This window comes from Urocampus carinirostris, chromosome 15 (assembly GCF_059441175.1).
Source record: "Urocampus carinirostris isolate Australia breed hairy pipefish chromosome 15, RoL_Ucar_1.0, whole genome shotgun sequence".
NCBI classification, from domain to species: Eukaryota; Metazoa; Chordata; class Actinopteri; order Syngnathiformes; family Syngnathidae; genus Urocampus; species Urocampus carinirostris.
In genome coordinates, this window is record NC_142363.1 from 37,005,039 (window position 1) to 37,023,866 (window position 18,828).

An 18,828-nucleotide genomic window follows, 5' to 3' on the forward strand; every position below is an offset into this window, starting at 1 on the left:
CAAGACCATTTTAGATTATTGTTACTAATGGCCCGTCAATATGAACAACACCGTCTCATCCCTGGACATCATATTCTGACGTTTTAGACACTGTACCTATTCCTTCATATATGACGTATACTATACTATATACCAGGGGTCGGGAACCTATGGCTCGCGAGCCAGATACGGCTCTTTCTATGAATACCTATGGCTCAGAGACAAATTGAATTGCGTGCAAATTTTCTCCATCAAAGCCAAACTAAAGCTGAATTATAAAGCAGTACTTTTCAGAATATATAGGGCACGTTTTCACTACAATTTACAGTCAAGGTGTCACACCAAAAAAACCTCGTTTTGGCTGTACAACGCTAAAGAATCCTTTATATAAAAGCTCACTCTATAATTTGTGTTCAGTGTTCAGATACTTTTTGATGAATCCACGGAACAAACTGTAAATACACCAAAAGACCGGAAGAGAATTTAAAGTCATTTGATTGGGTGAGTAGGATGGATGGGTGGAGTTATGCAAAAAGTGCAAGCACTCCCTCCCATCTCTCGCCCTACGCCGTCTGCGCCAAAGGTAAGCACATCAGGCTCCCTGTTCTCAGAATGTGGTGACGTTTCTACAAAATAGTTTGTGTAGCATTTTCGTATTTCTACTTTTGACAGGAGATATATTAAGCAGAGCAAAATCTTTTGGGATATTTAAGTTTTTTTTAATATATACTTTGACATAGGAGCAAAGGAATTTGAATGTTATTTTAATGTTAAGTTGTTTAGTTCAGTTCTAAGTTGTATCATTTAACAAGATATTTTTATTTACAGCAAAATAATAAATACTGTATAAGCAGGGTTGGGTAGGGTTACTTGAACTGGATTACTTTCAATGACTTTTGGATGACTCCAATAGCAAATATGCTCATAAAAGACAAAAGAAACTCAATAGGAATGAAATGATGACTCACAACACGCGGTAAGCTTTCTCGCCTGGCTTTGATCTCTTTGATCTCAGGCAAAACGAACATAAAATGCGACAGAAACAAAATGAAAAGAAATCCAAACAGCTTGCCAACATCATTTTTGCCGTTCCATGTGTTCCGTTCCTCCTCAAGCCTTCACAAAATTGAGTCATTTGATTCCTATTTCGTTTCTTTTGTCTTTTATGAGCATATTTGGTATCGGAGTCATCCAAAAGTCATTGAAAGTAATCCAGTTCAAGTAACCCTACACAACCCTGTGTATAAGTTATTTAAGGTTTAAATGTAATATTCTTGTCTGTTTTTATTCATATTTATGTTCCAAAAACATTCAGTTTAAGTGCGTTCAATAAATGTTTATCCTGGTTGGCCCGCCACCTTAAGTGTGTTTTGAATTTTGGCCCCTTGTGCAATTGAGTTTGACATCCCTGCCATAAAAGGAGGCGGGGTTTTTTTTCGAAAAAGGAGGCGGCAAGGATGAGAAAGCGGAGGGGCCCACCTGCACCCTGTAAGAAATGTCGTCCCTGCGCACGGTGGACGAGACGGGGTTGTGCTGCTGCGGGCGGTGATGGTGGTGATGATGGAGCAACATCTGCTGATGGTGGAAGTGATGGCCGAGGGGGTCGGGCACCACGCCGCAGAGCGCCTCGTTGCCCAGCAGGCCCACCAGCGTGTGGCGCTTGCAAGGCGGGATGCTGTGGCTGGAGAGAGAGGCCGAGGGGCCCACGCCGGGGTCGGGGACGGCGGGGCCCAGTCGGAGCTGCAGCGAGGCGGGCAGCGCCCGGAGAGACAGCTGGCTGGTGGAGGAACGCCGGCAGGCTTCCAGGCCCGTGGAGGAGGTGCGCAGGGACGAATGGCGCCCCCCGCCCCCGTAGCGGTAGGACGAAGACGATTGGCTGGCCACCGAGCCCCGGGCCGGAGACTGACGCGCCAGGCTGGACTGGACCGACTGGGAGCTCTGACTGGAGCCTGCGATATCAGCAAAGACCGACATTTTTTATTCTTGTTTTCCTTTCTTTCTTAAATTCGCCCGCCATGCTGTACTTGCTTAAGGTACGCTTTTAAAGCAGGGGTGTCAAACTCATTTGAACTCGGGGGCCACACGGACTAGTGGGTTAAAGAGAAAGAAAAAGAGAGATTAAGAAATAAGAGAAAGAGGGAGGGAACAGGAGAGAGGGCAGGACAAAGAAAGAGAGAGGGAGAGAGCGAGAGAAACAAAAGAGAAAAAGTCGTGAGAGAGGGGGAAAAGAAAGGGAGAGGAAGAAAGAAATTCAAAGAGAAATAGAAAGACAAAAAGCGCTAAGGGTATGAAGAAAGAGAAAAGAGAGAAAAAGAAAAAACACAGAGAGTGAAAGAGAGAGAGACAGAGAGAGAGAGACACAGAGAGAGACAGAGACAGACAGACACAGACAGAGAGACAGAGAGAAAATACAAGTACAGTGTCTTTGTTGGAGGCACCTGGCTTTGGCAACATCAAGTTGACATATTTCAACCTGCAGCTTGTGTTTCTCTTGCGCTTCTCTGAGTGTTGTCTTGCGGGCTGGCCCGCTAAGGAATTGAATCCAGCCCACGAGACAACAGTCAGAGAAGCGCAAGAGAAAAACAAGCTGCAGGTTGAAATTTGTCCACTTGATGTTGCCAATGCCAGGTGCCTCGAACAAAGACACTGTACTTGTATTGATCTCTCTCTCTCTCGCTCTTTCTTTCCCACCCCTTTTATTCCACTCTGTCTCTTTCACTCTCTGTGTCTCTCTTTTTCTCTTCCTTTGTTGCTCTATGTCTTTTTCCCTCTCTGTGTCTTTTTAACAAATTTTGCTCTAACTTCTTTATTTCCTTTTCTCTCTTTTCTCTTTCTCTCTTCCTACCCTTCGCACTTTCTTTTCTCTTCTTCTGTCTTTCCATTTCTCTTTGGATATCGTTCTTCCTTTCCCTTTTTTTCCCCCTCTCTCACGACTTTTTATCTTTTGTTTCTCAAGCTCTCTCCCTCTCTTTCTTTGTCCCGCCCTCTCTCTCTCTCTCTTATTTCTTTATCCCTCTTTTTCTTTCTCTTTAATCTACTCGTCCGGCCCCCGAGAGAATGTTTGTTCTATGGTGTGGCCCCCGAGTTCAAATGAGTTTAACACCCCTGGTCTAAGGGGACAAAAGAAGAACTGGGCTGACAACATGAAGGAATGGACTGGGGCCAACTTTGCCACCACCAACAGTGGAAAAAGCTGTCCAGAGTTGCGTCCTCGTTGTTGCCCCGACGACCCAGGCGGTCACTAAGTCCCCTTCTACAAAGCAGATGTTTGAGTGGTTGACCGAGCCTTCTGTATTTCCACCCAACTCGCAGTCATGCTAACTTTAAAACGGCTAGCCTTCACCCGGAACAAAAAGCTATCCGCATTTCCTCACCCAGAGCGTGCGGCCGGTACGCGTGGGATCCGGCCCCGGGCCCGGAATGGCCGCCCTGCGACACGGAGCTCTGCTGGGAGTCGCCGTTGGTCCCCGTGCCGCTGCCGCAAGACATTCCGCCCGCCTCCGAATCCTCCATGTTGCCGCCGCTGTTGCAACCGGCGCCGCAGCCTTTTCGCAACCTGAGGGCGTCGCAGTCGATTCAAGGCAGGGTTTGTGGCCGATTTCAAGCACTTCTAATTTTTAATTTTTTCAGTACAGTGGAACCTCGGGTTTTCGAACGCCTCTCAGTTCGAACGAATCGGAGTCCGACCAAAAATTTAGAGAAATTCTTGCTTGGCTGTTGGGTCAAAAAATCGGAGTTCGAACGCCGGTAATGCGTGAGTGCGTACGCTTGGGTGCCATGCTGAGCGGCGTACGGGTGTTTTAGCCCCTCATTATGCCTCCGAAGAAAGTCAGTGCAAGCAGCAAAGTTGCTACTGGTGAAAAAAGAAAAGTAGTGCGCACAACTATTGCATTTGAGAAAGAAATAATAGCTCCACCGTCCACCTGCGCCTTCTGCTGACCACCACAAAGGTGAGGAATCCTATTCATAATTCTTTTCTTTATCCCTTTTTTTCATTTTACACGTACATGTGAGCCTAATCTTTCGTACCGAAGATTACAATAACGCGAACGTACGATTAGCCTGGGTTAGCTTTGTGTTTATGTTAAACATTCAAGGTAAACATTGAGGGTGTTGGAACGGAGACCCCTTTCCAATGAACCGCTCACCACTTGTTGTGGAGACCCGGGTGCTAAATGACTTGTAAACGACCTGATTTTTTTATTTTTACACGTTCAAGTTAGCGTAATCTTTCGTACGGAAGATTACGATAACGCGGACGTACGATTAGCCCGGGTTAGCTTTATGTTTACGTTAAACATTCAAGGTAAACTTTTAGGGTGTTGGAACGGATTAAAACGATTTCCATTATTTTTAATGGGAAAAATGATTTCGGTGATCGAACAAATCGGTTTTCGAACAGGGTACTGGAACGGATTATGGTCGAGAACCCAGGTTCCACTGTACCTTGAAAGGAAGAAATCCAGCGCCGATCAAAAGAATATTGTTTTTTTTTACTTTGGTAAAGTTGCTATCTTGCTGCTAGCACATACTTTGAGCTATTTTGAACTGTTCATATCGCTAAACTCTGATCTTTTTGTGTCAATGGGGTGCTCTAAACTGACACGAATTCTGCCGTTCTGCTTCAATACGTCACATTTGTTTCCCAACACAGAAAGGTCTCTAATAGGTGTTGGGTAAATATGGAGTTCAATACGGAGGACAAAAAGAAAGTACTGTATGTATAGAGAACATAAAAATGAGACAAATTTGGACCGAATTCAATGACATTGATTGCTCCGAAGCACAATGCGTTCAACCTTTCTATAGACTACTGATCTTTTTCTTTTTTACATTTTTTACATTTTACTTCCTCATGCCATGAGGCTCTTTAACTCCACCCACCCTCATATTTGCATATTACCCAATTTTTATGACAGTGTCTATTTTATGTAGCACTATTTAAATACTCTTTATCAACACGTTATATTGGGTATTTATGTATTCTATTTCTTTTATTTTATTATTATTTTATTTTTCAACACAAGGATACTGCTGGAAGTGGGAATTTCCCTCCGGGGATGAATAAGGTATCCATCTACTTATTTTAATTTATAATAATTCAATTGCCAACAGTATTTTTTTTGCATTTGATCAAGTTTGTGTTGTTGTATGACTTTAAATCTGTTCAGTGTGTAAAAAGCTAAACTTGTTTTGCATTTTATGTTGTGCAGTCCTTTGAGACAACTAAATGTGACTTGACTTTTTTTTTTTTTTTGGGTAGATCTGTGAATATTTTATCTTAAATTTCACATGTTTTTCAGGGATCCACTGCAAAATATATGAGATTACTCAATAATTTGGTGCATAATATTTAATTATTATTGATAATGTATCATTCAAATATATATATATATCTGAGGAGCCAAAAGCGTCACTTTTCTAAATAGAGCTGTCCCCTTGGGTGCGAGCAGTAGGGGGCGGTGACGCTTTACATGACAACGCCATAACGACCGAGAGCAGGCTTGTCAGTGTCATTTTTGCGCAATTTTTCTTGACCAAGTGCGCGGCCTATCAGGTCAGAGTGCCAAGAAACCCGGTAACAATTTCAAGCATTTTCAAGCACATCACCCAAAATTCAAGCATTTATCCCCGACCATGAAAATCCAGCATCACAACGGGAGGATGGCGAGCAACCGTACGAACCCTGCCGGAAAGTCCGGGAAGACTGACCTGTGCCAGGTGCCGAGCACGAAGCGTCGGATGTTGGCCAAGCTGATGGGTCCCCCCAGGACGTGTCCCAGTTGCGGGTGGGAGTCGCAGTAGGAGGTGGTGAGGGGCGAGACGTAGATGGGATAGCCGATGGGCTGGTCGCAGGAGGAGTTGATCATGTTGCGCAAGGCCTGCTTGGCGTTCTGGATGCTCCCTCGCTCGGGGTTGCGGTTGCGCAGGAAGACCAGTTCCTGCTGCTGCCCCGCCCACAGCCCTCGCACACACTCCTTGTTGACTTTACAAATAGACATTGTTTTGTTCGATTAGGCAATGAACGCGTCCTGTTCCTCTGCAAAATAGTCCAGCCGTTGTGTGACGTCACCGAAGGGAACAACACTTTGCCTCGGATCCCATTACCACAACACGTGAGGGCCAGCTCCGAAACGGACAGTGATTACGGGTTTTTCAGGGCCGATACTGAATATTAATATTAAGTGGAGGCCGATAACCGATATTCATTTGGTAGAAAAGCTTAACAATTGGCGTAAGAAATTGGTAATAAGCAAAAAGAAACCAAGAATATCTGTTACAAATTCAAAGAAAAAGTCAATAGCTCTCTGAAACGTTTTACAGGAAATCAATTAAAATTTCAACACAACTGACATGCCTAATCTTTCACTTAAACCAAACACCAAAAGAGCAGTAAATAAAATTAGGCTTGGCAAACTTAAATAGCTCTCTGATTTTTTTTAACAATAAAAATAATACAATGAGCACGATTTAACTTAAAATATAAAGTGCATCAAAATTTAAAGGGAGCTCTTGAATTGAAAAGTGTGGGCACTCCTGTTTTAGAGCCAGAAAGACTAACTAATGTTATGGTAAGAGCTAATCACTCAGCCTTCAACTTTAGCGTGCTTTTTATGCTCTCTCTCTCAATCACAAACACACGCTCGATTGACCGACTCATGTTATGATAAGAGCCAATATATCTGTCTCCACCTGAACATGCTTCCTTAAAACAAGCCAACTACAAATTTTATGCAATTTCTTAATCACACTCAAAACGCTTTTCTAGCACAGATTTTTGAAGCATGCTGGGACACGTCAGAGAGTTACCAGAGCTTGCCGCTCTACTAACGATCATTACAGTGGCCCTGCTCCCAGTCACTTATTCAATAAAAAGGCGCGGGTGGGTAGCGAAGAGAGGAGGAGCATGGGGGAGGAGTAGAAGAGAGCAAGAGGAAGCATCAGCTGTATTCTTTGGCTTGGTAATCGGATTAAAAAAAATGCTGATACTGATATCCGTCAAATTCACAAATAGCTGTGCCGATAATCGGCCCGCCCAATAATCGATCATCCTCTAACAGTGAATAGCAATTCCATGGTGCTCATTTCTGCTTGGATAAAGCTGGTTTTGGATTTTCTTTCTGTTGGTCTAACTTGTTCTGGCTAGCTTCCCCGTTAGCGTTTGGGCTGCCGAGGGCTTCCCCGTTTTGATTGCTCCCGGCTTGCTGCCCACTGTGTGTTGTGTGGACAGACCCTTGGTTTACTACCGTCTGACTTTGCATTTTTAGCCGATTCTGTTTTTGTGGTCGATTCCCGGTAAGCCTGGCTGCTCAACGCGTGTTTTTAGGTCTGGGGGCCTCGCAATTTCTCCTAAGGCCGCCTTTTCTTCGATCGTTCCTGGTTGGCCCCCCATTAGCCCTGTGTTATTTTTGCCAGTTAGCCCCTTTTTGGCTCTTGTATACTTTGCTAACTGGAGTGCAACCATCATTTAGCAGTAGCAATAAAATGTTAATGAAGGTGATTCTGATTCCGATAGTCAGCTCTTGTACAAACACCTAAAACAATATGGCGACCGGTTTGCTAGGGTGCTGGTGTTTCCTCCGATGACGTCACAGCTCGGGATGACAAAGACAAGATGTCTTTTTATACATATTTAATGCAAAATGTATGTACTATTTACTCCCTGCGGGCTTACCTTTAATGACGCGGAAACCCAAATAGCGTCGGTTGAGCATCACGATCTTGTACTCGTTGGTGCCTTCGTCCAGGACGTGTCGCAGGGCCAGCAGGGAGGGAGCGTCGGCCAGCACGGCTCGCCTCCAGGCCGGGTCGCCTTCGTGGGCGATGACGAGGTGGCGCTGGTTGGCGGCGATGGCCTCGAAGAGGACGGCCGGTTCCTCGTACTCGTCGGGCGAGGTGAAGTGGTCCTGGTGGAGCTTGAGGGACATGCGGATGGCCGGCACCACCACTTTCCTCAGGAGCTCCATGTCGGCGAAGATCCACTCGTCGCGCACCGAGGAGATGCGGAAGTCGCCCTTGAAGAGGGCGTGCAGGCCGTACAGGAAGGATTCCAGGTTGCTGCGGGAACGGAACAAGCTCGGTTGACTCGGTTTTTGGTTAACCCCTTAACAGTACCTGTCAAATTGGCCTCAAATCTCAATTCAAGACGTAGCCATAGTCAAACCAATGCTTTTCTTGAACTGTCCAAAGAATCTGTACGCTTTTGGTCTACTCTGAAGGTAAGACTCTCAAGTTTTGTCCTGACTGCAAGTGGTACTTACATCGAGTAATCGAAATGGAGCTTGCCTGCAGATAAGTGTAGCACGAGCATCTTATTTGGACAACAGCTGGGTCAATAGCTTGAAGCCTTACCTGGTCCCAGGTCAAATTTGATCACAATCTGAAAAACTAAACATTGTATGTTACACATTTTTCTAAAGATATATCACGGTGTTCCCAAAAGTGGCCATTTGGAAACAGACAAATTTACAGCCTTAAAATCTTTGCAACAGTTTATTTCACTTCGGACGATTTTGAGACATTGTAAAAGAGATATAAATGGTTGACCTCTCTGTTAAGAACTCAATCATTGATTGTGAACACTTGCGCGTGATAAACTTGTGTAAAAATAGCTAACCAATGTGTCAATCAATATTACTGGCTAAAGGTTTTTGAAGCCAAAGTTGTGCGTGTGTTTTTACCTTTTCAAAACAGGCCCTTACAGGCTATCGCAGGCTAAGGCTCGTGAGAGCAAAAACCTCGCAATTGGCCGAAGGTGGTGTCAATCAAAATTTCAGAGGCTAACAACCGTAGTGGTGGTGTTTCTGTGATGAATGCATTTTAAAATGGTCATCATAAATTGAACCCAATAGTTTAGGGCTTCCAATGATATGTGGAATGAAGTACTTTAGGGACTTGTGACATAAGGAAGACATGACTTTGTTCATCAACTGTCTGACGCAAAGTCGACGGGCTCCGGTAACGTTGAAAGGTTAATTCCTGGAAAGTTTTCCTTGCATTCGGCAAAAAATGTTTGCTTGAGAGATGTGCTTGTATAGGCAGCCGTTCCATTGTTTTTAATTATGTCTCGAGGTAGATTTCCAAAGTAAATACAGCAAAGGTCCAGCTCGAACTACGTCGTAAATATTTTTGCCTGTTCATTCTGACAGTCTTATTTTTCTCTTTATTGTACTATATTTGAATGCTTTGTTCTAGCTTAGAGAAGAAGCACTGAGCAACATTTTGCAAGCCTCTGGATACACATAGCGTCTTAGTGAGACTACTAGTCGAATCAAGTTGTTTACTGGTGACTTCTTTAATCACAAGAAGAATCAAAGGGCTGTCCGGACTACAATAACACCACTAAAGGATTTTATACGATTGACTCATAATGCAATGAAGATTTTCACTGAGTGGGCTTTAGTTCGATGTACAAGGTCAGGGCAGGCTGTTCGAGATGCATAATATTTTGTCTGGGGAATTTTAAAAACAGGACTCTGAAGCAGGACGGCAGGCGATATTGTTTTGGGAAGCCAGACATCAAGGCGCTGTGTTGTGAGAACAACGGGCGCAAACAATTCCTTGGCACGCCCATGGGAGGAGCCAAGACGCCATCTTGCGGGGAGACGTGGGCCAATAAGAGAAAGCTAAAGGACTTCAGAAGGAGGCTTCCCACACACTCAAATGTCACTTCTTCGGCCATCTCCTGTTTTACACTTAGGCCTCCAAGTTTTATTTAAATTGAGAACAGATATTCTTTGTTTCTTTTTGCATGATCAAAAATGTCTTATGTTCCTTAGACGGGTCTCCTCTTAATACTAATAAACATCAGTCGATCCCTACTGGCTGCCACAAGAGGAAAATGGAATTTTTTTCCACACTGACTCAGAGTAGAAACAGCTCAGGGGGTGGAGAGCTCAAAATGAGCATACAGTTTAAAGTCCTAAGAAGTAAAACTTAGCCGATTTCGAAAAAGCAAAAGAGAGACTTTCAGAAAGTCAAACCTGGACATGTGATGAGCCGCCGTTCCCAGCGCCCTCCGTCCCAGCACGCACAATCCGAAGCAAAGCAGCACCAGAGGAGAGTCTCTCTCCGTATTCAGAGGCTGCAAAACCAAAAGGATTCGGTTCTTAAACCCGCCCCCGAACGGATCGGGGGTGGGTTTTTCCCGCCGACCTTGTCCCGGCGAGAGTTGCAGTACTGGATCCAGGCCAGGTAGACGCCGCAGAAGCTGTCGCGGGAAACGCCGGCCAGCCGGTGGTCGTAGTCCTCGTCGATGTTGGGGTTGAAGGTGGGGTCCAGGTCCACGTAGTTCCTCTCGGAGCAGGCCCGAAGACCCTCCTTCATGGTCTCGTTGGAGAGCCACTCCTCCAGCTTGGGGGAGGCCACCACGTAGTAGATGATGCCCTGAGGAGCAACGCCGGACTTTTGATCAATGCGCTTATTCTCTCCATTTCTTTTGGAAGCTAGCAGCAGAAAATGCTACTGTAGTGGAATAAAATTGCCCGAAACAAATAAAATGCATGGAACTGGGAAACTAAATCAGCGTTTTGCAACTTTTACAGAGCAAACCATCTATATAAATTGTTTAAAAAAATGAATTTTCTTATTTTTGAAATGTTTGAATTGTCCATTGAAGCTTTATTTTAGCCTCAGTTTTCATCAAAGTGTCTTGAATAGAATTCAATATTTCAGGATGGAGTCAATTTTGAAAAACAAAAATTGTTCGATTTGCAACAATTTCACCCTTTTTTTTCTAGTTTTATTAAAGTTTTACTTGTTTTTTTTCCAAGATAAAAACTGAAAACAATTTACCAAAAATAATATAGAAAACAATTTTATTGAGTTTGTCTATTTCTACCTAGATTTTTATTTCAAGTAAAATAAGAAAATATAGACCTACCTAAAATCAATTTTAAAAAGCAGTAAGTTTGTTATTTTTTTGTACAATTTTACCTTGATTTTGTTTAGTGTAACTAAATTTGTTTAATATATAATATATATATAATATATATATAATATAATATAATATCCTTGTATTGTCATTCTGTGTAACAATGTACACAGAACGAAATGTCGATTGCACCTGACCCGTTGTAGCGAGCCGATGCAGCCGCAGCCAACAGAGGGCGCCGCCGACCACTTTTTAAGTCTTAGGAATGACTCGGCCGGGGCGCGAACCACCGACCTCCCAGTCTCAAAGCGGGCGCCTTACCATCTAGGCTAAAGTATATATAAAAAAAAAACAGTTTAAAAATATTCATTTTTCTATTTAATTGGTACCTTGATTTTTTTTTCTAGTTTTGTTTTTCAAGTGGAATGCTCTTCTCCCCTGAGATTCGATCTGCAACCTCCCTGGCATAGAAAATGCGTACCAAACTCTCACTTTCACTCCAAATGACTAAATCCAATGAAATCTTGATCCTCAGAGTCATTTTTACCGGTAAACAACTTCCCGAACTCGGGAGGTCGACGATGCAGAGCTTTCTCTTCTATGTCGCTTACGCCGGACTCTTCGTCAGTTGTAGTTCCAATGATTCCAGCCTTCCTTAATCCCGACTTTGTTTCAGTAAGGGTAACGTCAAGTTTCTGTCTAACTCCAAACTATCTTTCTGCAGCGACTTTCTTTCCGGTGCCATTTTTGTTCAGCCCCTTCTCATTCGTTTTTATAGATTACCGGCAATGTGGTGTGAAAATAACATTTAAAAAAAGAAAAGAACGTGATAATCATTTCACACAACAGTCGCCCCTCCCAGTGTTCTCGTTTGCCGGCGTCCCTGCGTCCGAGACGCATCAATTTTGCCGGGGACGCATCGTGTCAAATCAACGTGCGTCCCTGGGACGCAACTTTTTTGACACAAAATTGTCATTATTAACCATTTACTTTTTTTTTTTTTTTAAATAGATTTACCGGACTCCAAACTTTTCATCAGGCAGATCCGCCATTGTTGTTTTGGGCTCGCGCCGATCTCAGCAAACAAGATCTCGTTGCTTCGAGATCATTGTTGTGGTGCTTGTCATTGAGTGAAAGATAAGTATGCCTCCGAAAAAAAGTTAGTATTATGTGAAAATCAACAAAAAATTGGTCATTTCTTCAGTGTCGGTAATAAGTCGAAAAATAACACAGAAAGTGGTAGCACGAAAAAACGGGGGAGAAATTCTTCAGAAGACCGCGAAGGCAAGGAAAACACGTGTTTTGAAGCGAACGATTCGACGAAAGAAAATAAACAAAAGAATACTAGCAAGAGAAGGACTTTTCTGCCAAAACGGACTCAATTATATTCCTGGTTACGCTGTGAGGAAGATGATAATGGATTGGACCTTGAGAAGGCATTCCAACTGTGGCGGGACAGCAAACCACCAAGAATATATGAACTGAAAATTTTGAAATGATAACTGCTTTGTATTACCCATTAACTGTGATGATTAAAACTGCATGAATATATAAATATTTCAGCAATATTATTTTGTATAGTGTACAATATTGTGAACTGAAAAATCTGAAGTGATAACTGATTTGTATTACCGATAAACTGTGATAATTAAAACTAAATGAATATATAGATTTATATGATATATTTGTCGCCGATTTACAATTTCAACCGCGATAACACTTAATTTCTATCTGTTGGGACCCATAGATTTTTGAGTATGCGAGTCCCTGGGACGCGTCACTTTTCAGAGGTAAAATGAACACTGCCCTCCCCCCCGAGCCAAACTATGAAAACAAATCGTCGACTTATAGTCCGGAAAGTCCGGTACGACGGCGACCCACCTTGACGTAATAAGTGGTGAGGATTCGCCTCAGGTCGAAAACTTGCAGCATGGAGGCGGCGCTGTTGTCGCTGATGCTGTATCCCTCCAGGACGTATTTGGTGACCAGGACCTCCCAGGCCAGCCAGCGCTGTCCGAAGGCGGCGTTGAAGGACAGGAGGTGCGGGAGGTGGCCCGGTTCGCAGCAACAGCAGCCCTCGTCCTCCTCCACGCCCTCCGTGATGGCCTCCACCTCCCGCTGCTGGCAGTAGGTACCTAGGACCGCGGATCGACTTCAGGACCTTGTCACCGATAATCGAAAATAGGAATACAGTGGGACCTCGGTTATCGCGGTTAATGGGGACCAAAACCACCCGCCAAAAGTGAAAATCTGCAAAGTAGCGACGCCCCTTCAAAATTGCTTAAATCCCTCAACACTATGTCTTAACTCTTGCGTGTCCACGTCATTTCAACCAGACTTGTATTTATTTTTTTTTTGTCATTTGACGCGGGTCTATCGAGTCCGACGGTTGAGAAACATGGCAACGATTCACCCCAAATTCAAGAAGGTTTCAAACTTTAATAACACAACATCTAAATTCAAGCATTTCAAGCAATTGTAGGAACCCCGTTATTTGCCTGTCCCTAAAAAAATGGACAGAGGTTTATTGATGGAATTCTGTCTCTACTGACCAAACACTGCACCGAGTTGGTTTCCATTTTTATTGAATTTTTGTACGTTCAAAAGGATGTCGTTTTCTTGGTGCCCATTTTTCTTGTGGGTGTTATCATTTGGCAAATCATGCACTCAACTTGGATATGGATATGGAGTGTCTCAGCTCGGTTGTTGTTTGCAAGCTCTTAATATTGCACAAGCACAATATGAAGGCTTCATCGTTTCCACAGGTTGATGTACACATTCTTATTTTTTCAATATGTGAAAACAAAGCCTGCAACAAGGACAGTACAAACATCTTCTTTGTTCCTTTATCTTCTTTGTTTTCTCTACTCTCACTGTAAAACGTGGGACTGGAGTGCCACGTCCAATTTCGTTGTCACAATATATTCAACCCATGTTCCAACAATGACAATAAAGGTATATTCTATTCTATAAAGCCAATGTGAGTATATACGGTAATTTGTAAGTAGTTACTTTCAGAAAAACGCGCTACTTTTGGGTGTCAGTAATCTGGGTAGGTAACGCAATGACTTTTTAAATGAAATAACTATTAACAGCAACTAACTACCGTAAATTCCGGACTATAAGCCGCTACTTTTTTCCCCAAACGTTCAACCCTGCGGCTTATTCAGTGATGCGGCCAATTGATATCATTTTTCTAACGGCCGCTCGAGTACAAAGGTAAGATTTAGACCGGTGGAATATATGCGCCGAGGAAGACTGCAACTTCTTAGCTTGTGCACAAATTAAATTAGCGTAAACTTACCCTCATCATGCAAATTGCAAAAAGGCACATGACGCAGCTTACAAGCTAAACGCAATCGAGCAGTCCGATAAAGAAGGAAACAGAGCTTATGCACGTAAACTTTACTTTGCGAGCGTGTTGCTAGCGTGTTTTGGAATAAGGGAGCGTGGGACCAAGTCTGTATGACAAAGTCTCTTCCCCATACTAAAGGAGGACAACTTTGATGACGACAGTTATAGGGAGGAAGATGAGCACGGTTTAACGTGATTTTCACAAGTACCGTTTTTTTTTTTTAACAGACCCGTTTCCTTGTGTTGCGAGCGTGTTGCTAGTAGCGTGTTGCTACCTGTCACAGTCACGGTTTGGGATGAAAGTTATATTATTATTATTAAAGCTTTGAAAACTCTCTCGGTGTACCGTCTTTGTTTGTAAATATGTGTAACCATGTATAATATGTATTTGCAACTGTATATTTTTGTAATTATTTATTTCAGAGAGTTATTCTGATGTGTTTTCCACGGGCGAATCAAAAAGAAGGGGCGAAAACAACGGGGGCTGACGGGAAGTGGAGTAAAGGTGAGACGTGTTTTTGGACGCAGCGGACAATAGTGGATATATATTTTTCCCACCCTTACCTTTGGAAATATAGACTTTTTTTTCCTTGGATTACTTTCAACGGGACCCGGACTCTGCAGGTCTGCATCAAACCTTAAGTATCGGTATCATTTTCCGTTCATTTTGCCGGCTGTGGTTTTTGGACTGTGTACTTTATATTCAGTTACAATCTCGGGACTTAAAGTCGGGTTTGGGTTACTTTTGTGATTGTGTTTTATTGTGGGCGCATGCGGCTTATATACAGGTGCGGCTTGTGTAAGTACAAAAGCAGTTATCCTCTTAAAATGTGGTGGGTGCGGCTTATAATCGGGTGCGCTCTATAGTGCGGAATTTACGGTACTCTTTTTCAGTAATCCAGCCAACATGGGCTGTAGTTTGACCACCCACTTCACGCTCAATTGAAGAAAACGATAAAATTGATCGGATGACGACTACTGGTTTCAAGGGTCGGTGACTCACCTCGGAACTCCAGCCCCCTTAGCTGGAAGGTGACCAGGCCGTTTCCGATCTCCACCAGGTGAACCAGAGCGTTGAGGTAGTCGGAAGCCAGGATGAAGCAGTCGCCCGTGCTGAAGTTGCCCCAGCGTCCCAGCAGCAGATCGCCGCAAAGGCTGTGCTGCAGCGAGCGAGTCAGGTGCTCGTAGAAAATGGAGTTCAGGTTGTTGTCGTCCGAGCCTGCCAAAATTCATCGGGGGACCGTCAGCCCGCTTCACCAATGTTCCCTGTCATTTTCCTTAGGGGTCTGAGCGTTCACACAAAGTGGGTGAGCGACGCTCGAAACAACGGTGAGCAACGGCAATCCCAAGTGTGGCAACTAAATCCTTATCAAACGTGTCCAAAACTTGACATCACCTTACATTTTGCCGAGTTTCCGGCAATGCAAAATGATTTTTCACTTTTGAAGGAATTGACTCGTGTACGATGGCCTACAAACGTCGATTGGTTTTACAATTCTTTCACAAGATTTCCATTTCATTTTTTTCCTGATATATTTTGTCGCATAATACTAACATTTTGGGGGGCTTACTTAGTCAGTTGAACGATACAGAACTGTATTTAATCACATTTTTTTAGTGGAAGTACAATGTTGGCAACACAAACCTTTTCTTCTTTTTCCCTGTTTTTTTCTACTTTTTTAAAAATTCCCTTAAAAAAATCTCATTGTGTTTATTTTTTCCTAGCTGTTACATTTTTCTTGCTTTTTTGTTCTCTGATTACTTTTCCCTTTATTTCTTTTTTTTCCTGGCTTTTTTCCAAATTTTTCCTGCTCTTGTTTTCTCTTTTTCTCTCCTTTGTTTCTTTTTTTCTCAGCTTTTCACTACTTTTTAATTTTTTTTTGTTCCATTGCCCCCCCAACCCCTTCCTTTAAGTCATTTTTAGCATAATTTTACATAATATTTGGTTGTGTAGGGATGAAAGAAGCAAAAACAACCTGAAGAGCCGTTTGGGACCCGAAAGAGCCGGTTCTTTTTAGTGAGCCGAGCCGAAGAAGCCGGTTCTCGAAAAACTCTACTGACTTTACTCAACTTCATTCTACTTCGACCTTGACTTCAAAATACAACATTTAGAACACAGCGTCAGGGGAACCCGTGTATTTTTACCTTCATGCACCGTAACTTTGACTTAATTCACTTTTAATTAGCAATTCCTCATTTTCGTGAGCTGGCTCGATTTTCTTTTGCGCGGAAAAGCTCTGGGCATACACGCAGCTTAGAGGGAACATTGCCGACAGGCCGGGGCCTCGTTTGAAATTCACCTGGATTTCTGTCCAGTTGGGAGGCCAGACGCGTGTTGGAGTGGTCCACTCTTTTGGTGCTGAGTAGAGAAAGCAAAGCATGTTGACAGGATACAGTAAGTCCCCGGCATATGACTGGAATCGGTTCTGAAATTGCAGCATAGCAGAGGAACAACACCTGTTCCGATGCGCGGCTAATGTTTCGCTGGTTTACCCCTGCCGCATCATACAAGTGCCCTGCCCATCCCTTGGAACGCGTCTAAACATCCCACTATCCTTTTACAACACCTCTCCACTCTTTCCTATCACCAAGAAGAGCTCTCGCTTCCACTAGATTTAGACCTCTTTCCTGCAGTGCACTCATAACACCATCCATCCACGTCCTCTTGGTCTCCTTCCATTGACTTCTGCTCTGTAGATCCTCTTCAACATTCGTTCCTCATCCATCCTCTCCATGTGTCCAAACCAACCGAGTACTCTCATGTCATCACGCTTGCTCAGTTCCACTACTACTCCAGTTGTGTCTCTCACAATTTCGTTTCTCAATTTATCCAATCTTGTCACTCCTAACAGCGGCTTCAGGCTCTCCACTTTGTCTTTTGTTTTTCAGTGTTCTTTTATCCCTCATATTTTCCCTACGACTCCTTTCACAACTACAACACCATCCACAACATCCTGAGGGATATACAGAGACCACCGGATCTCTCTGGGTGATCTGCCTGCCGACAACGACCGAGCCAAAGTAAAAAGCTGTCGGTCGGGCCGAGGCTAAGAAGGCGACCACTCGGACCGGCGCTTCCGAGCATGTTCCTGACCAACGCCAGATCCATCGTCCACAAAATGAGTGAATTTGAGCTGCGGATCGCTTCGTCCGAAATTGCATTTTTTTGTCATCACGGAGTCTCGGCTTCCCCGACGCCGCAGTCCAACTAGCAGGACGCAAGCTACACCGGCACGACCGAGACGGAGACTCCGGTAAAAACAGGGGCGGGGGACTATGCGCTGCAATAACAGCCGAATCATTGACACACACTGCTCACTCGATATAGGGTTTCTAGCGGTATCGTGTAGACCCTTCTATCTACCGAGAGAGTTAACTGCGGTCATTGTGATTGCTGTTTACGTTCCACCGGATGCTAACGTTAGCATACCGCTAAATCTCCTGCCCGCTGCTATCAATACACAGCAGCTTGCACACCACGACGGAGCTTTTATCGTCGCCGGCGACTTTAATCAGGCATACTTAAGGACTGTACTTCCCAAATTCATTCAATACGTGGACTGAGGAACCAGGGGAAAAACACTGGATTGTGTGTACAGTAAGATCAAACATCTAGTTGGATCCACCCATCTCTGTCTGTCCCTCACCCCCCTCCGGAGGAAAACAAAGTCTGCAACAAGGACAGTACAAACATCTTCTTTGTTCATTTATCTTCTTTGTTTTCTCCTCACTGTAAAATGTGGTCCTGGAGTGCCACGTCCAATTTCGTTGTCACAATATATTCAACCCATGTCGTAACAATGACAATAAAGGTATATTCTATTCTATTCCATGTTCTCACTTGTAGTCACGCTCCCAAAACTTAACAGGACGGACGTAAGACGTGATGAAGATGGCGCTGCCCAGGAAAGGGTTGAGAGGGGTGGAGAAGATGGCCGACACCAAGGCCTGGACGAATAACATGGCCGAGTCTGCGGCAAATAAGGAGGTCAAGAAAAAAAATATATTACCCGACTCGACACTTTCTTCAAGGAAAGGTTTACAGCCGCCACCCGCGTGACGGCCCTCGTAAAAAGCAGAGCGGTGTGGAAAAATAAAAAGGATACGGGGCACGGCGAAGGGCTGGGCGAAGGCGTGGAAGGCGGAGCCCCACGTGATCTGCCAGGGGGCGATGTAGGTGTAGACAAAGTGCAGCTTGTAGAAAAGCTCCCACAACTGCTCCAAACAGAAAACCATGTTAACCAGATACTGTCTAAAAGTCAGGAATTAGAAAAATCACATTTTAGAGATGAACCTCTTAACGTTCCTGTCAAATTGCTGTAAAAGGTCCAGTCAAAGCCCTAAAACACTTTGCATTTGTGTTTTTGAGTTTAATTTTTAGACATTGTGAAGAGTTGTAAATGTTTGACTTCTCTTTCCAGAAGTCAATCTAGGATTGTACACACTTGCAAACACAATTACCATTGCGCACTTTGCATTTCTGTATTGGAGTTTGGCTAATTTTTAAACATTGTGAAGAGTTGTAAATGTTTGACTTCTCTTTCCAGAAGTCCATCTAGGATTGTACACACTTGCAAACACGATTAGCATTGCGTGCTTTGCATTTCTGTATTGGAGTTTGG

The 18,828-nt window shown here is 43.8% G+C and overlaps 1 protein-coding gene across 1 annotated transcript in view; it reads right to left on the bottom strand.

Moving 5' to 3' along the window:
- The window catches only part of pcnx1 (pecanex 1), a 59,217-nt gene that overhangs the window by 4,844 nt on the left and 35,545 nt on the right, over positions 1-18,828 (bottom strand). Inside the window, exons 23-33 of the mRNA XM_088353789.1 lie at positions 18,313-18,421; positions 18,048-18,177; positions 16,507-16,565; positions 15,210-15,425; positions 12,734-12,987; positions 10,135-10,365; positions 9,963-10,063; positions 7,655-8,037; positions 5,692-5,965; positions 3,354-3,535; positions 1,459-1,928 (exon numbers count right to left, since the gene is read on the bottom strand). Of these exons, the coding sequence (XP_088209915.1) occupies positions 1,459-1,928; positions 3,354-3,535; positions 5,692-5,965; positions 7,655-8,037; positions 9,963-10,063; positions 10,135-10,365; positions 12,734-12,987; positions 15,210-15,425; positions 16,507-16,565; positions 18,048-18,177; positions 18,313-18,421 (2,409 nt within the window). The remainder of the gene's footprint in view (positions 1-1,458; positions 1,929-3,353; positions 3,536-5,691; positions 5,966-7,654; positions 8,038-9,962; positions 10,064-10,134; positions 10,366-12,733; positions 12,988-15,209; positions 15,426-16,506; positions 16,566-18,047; positions 18,178-18,312; positions 18,422-18,828) is intronic.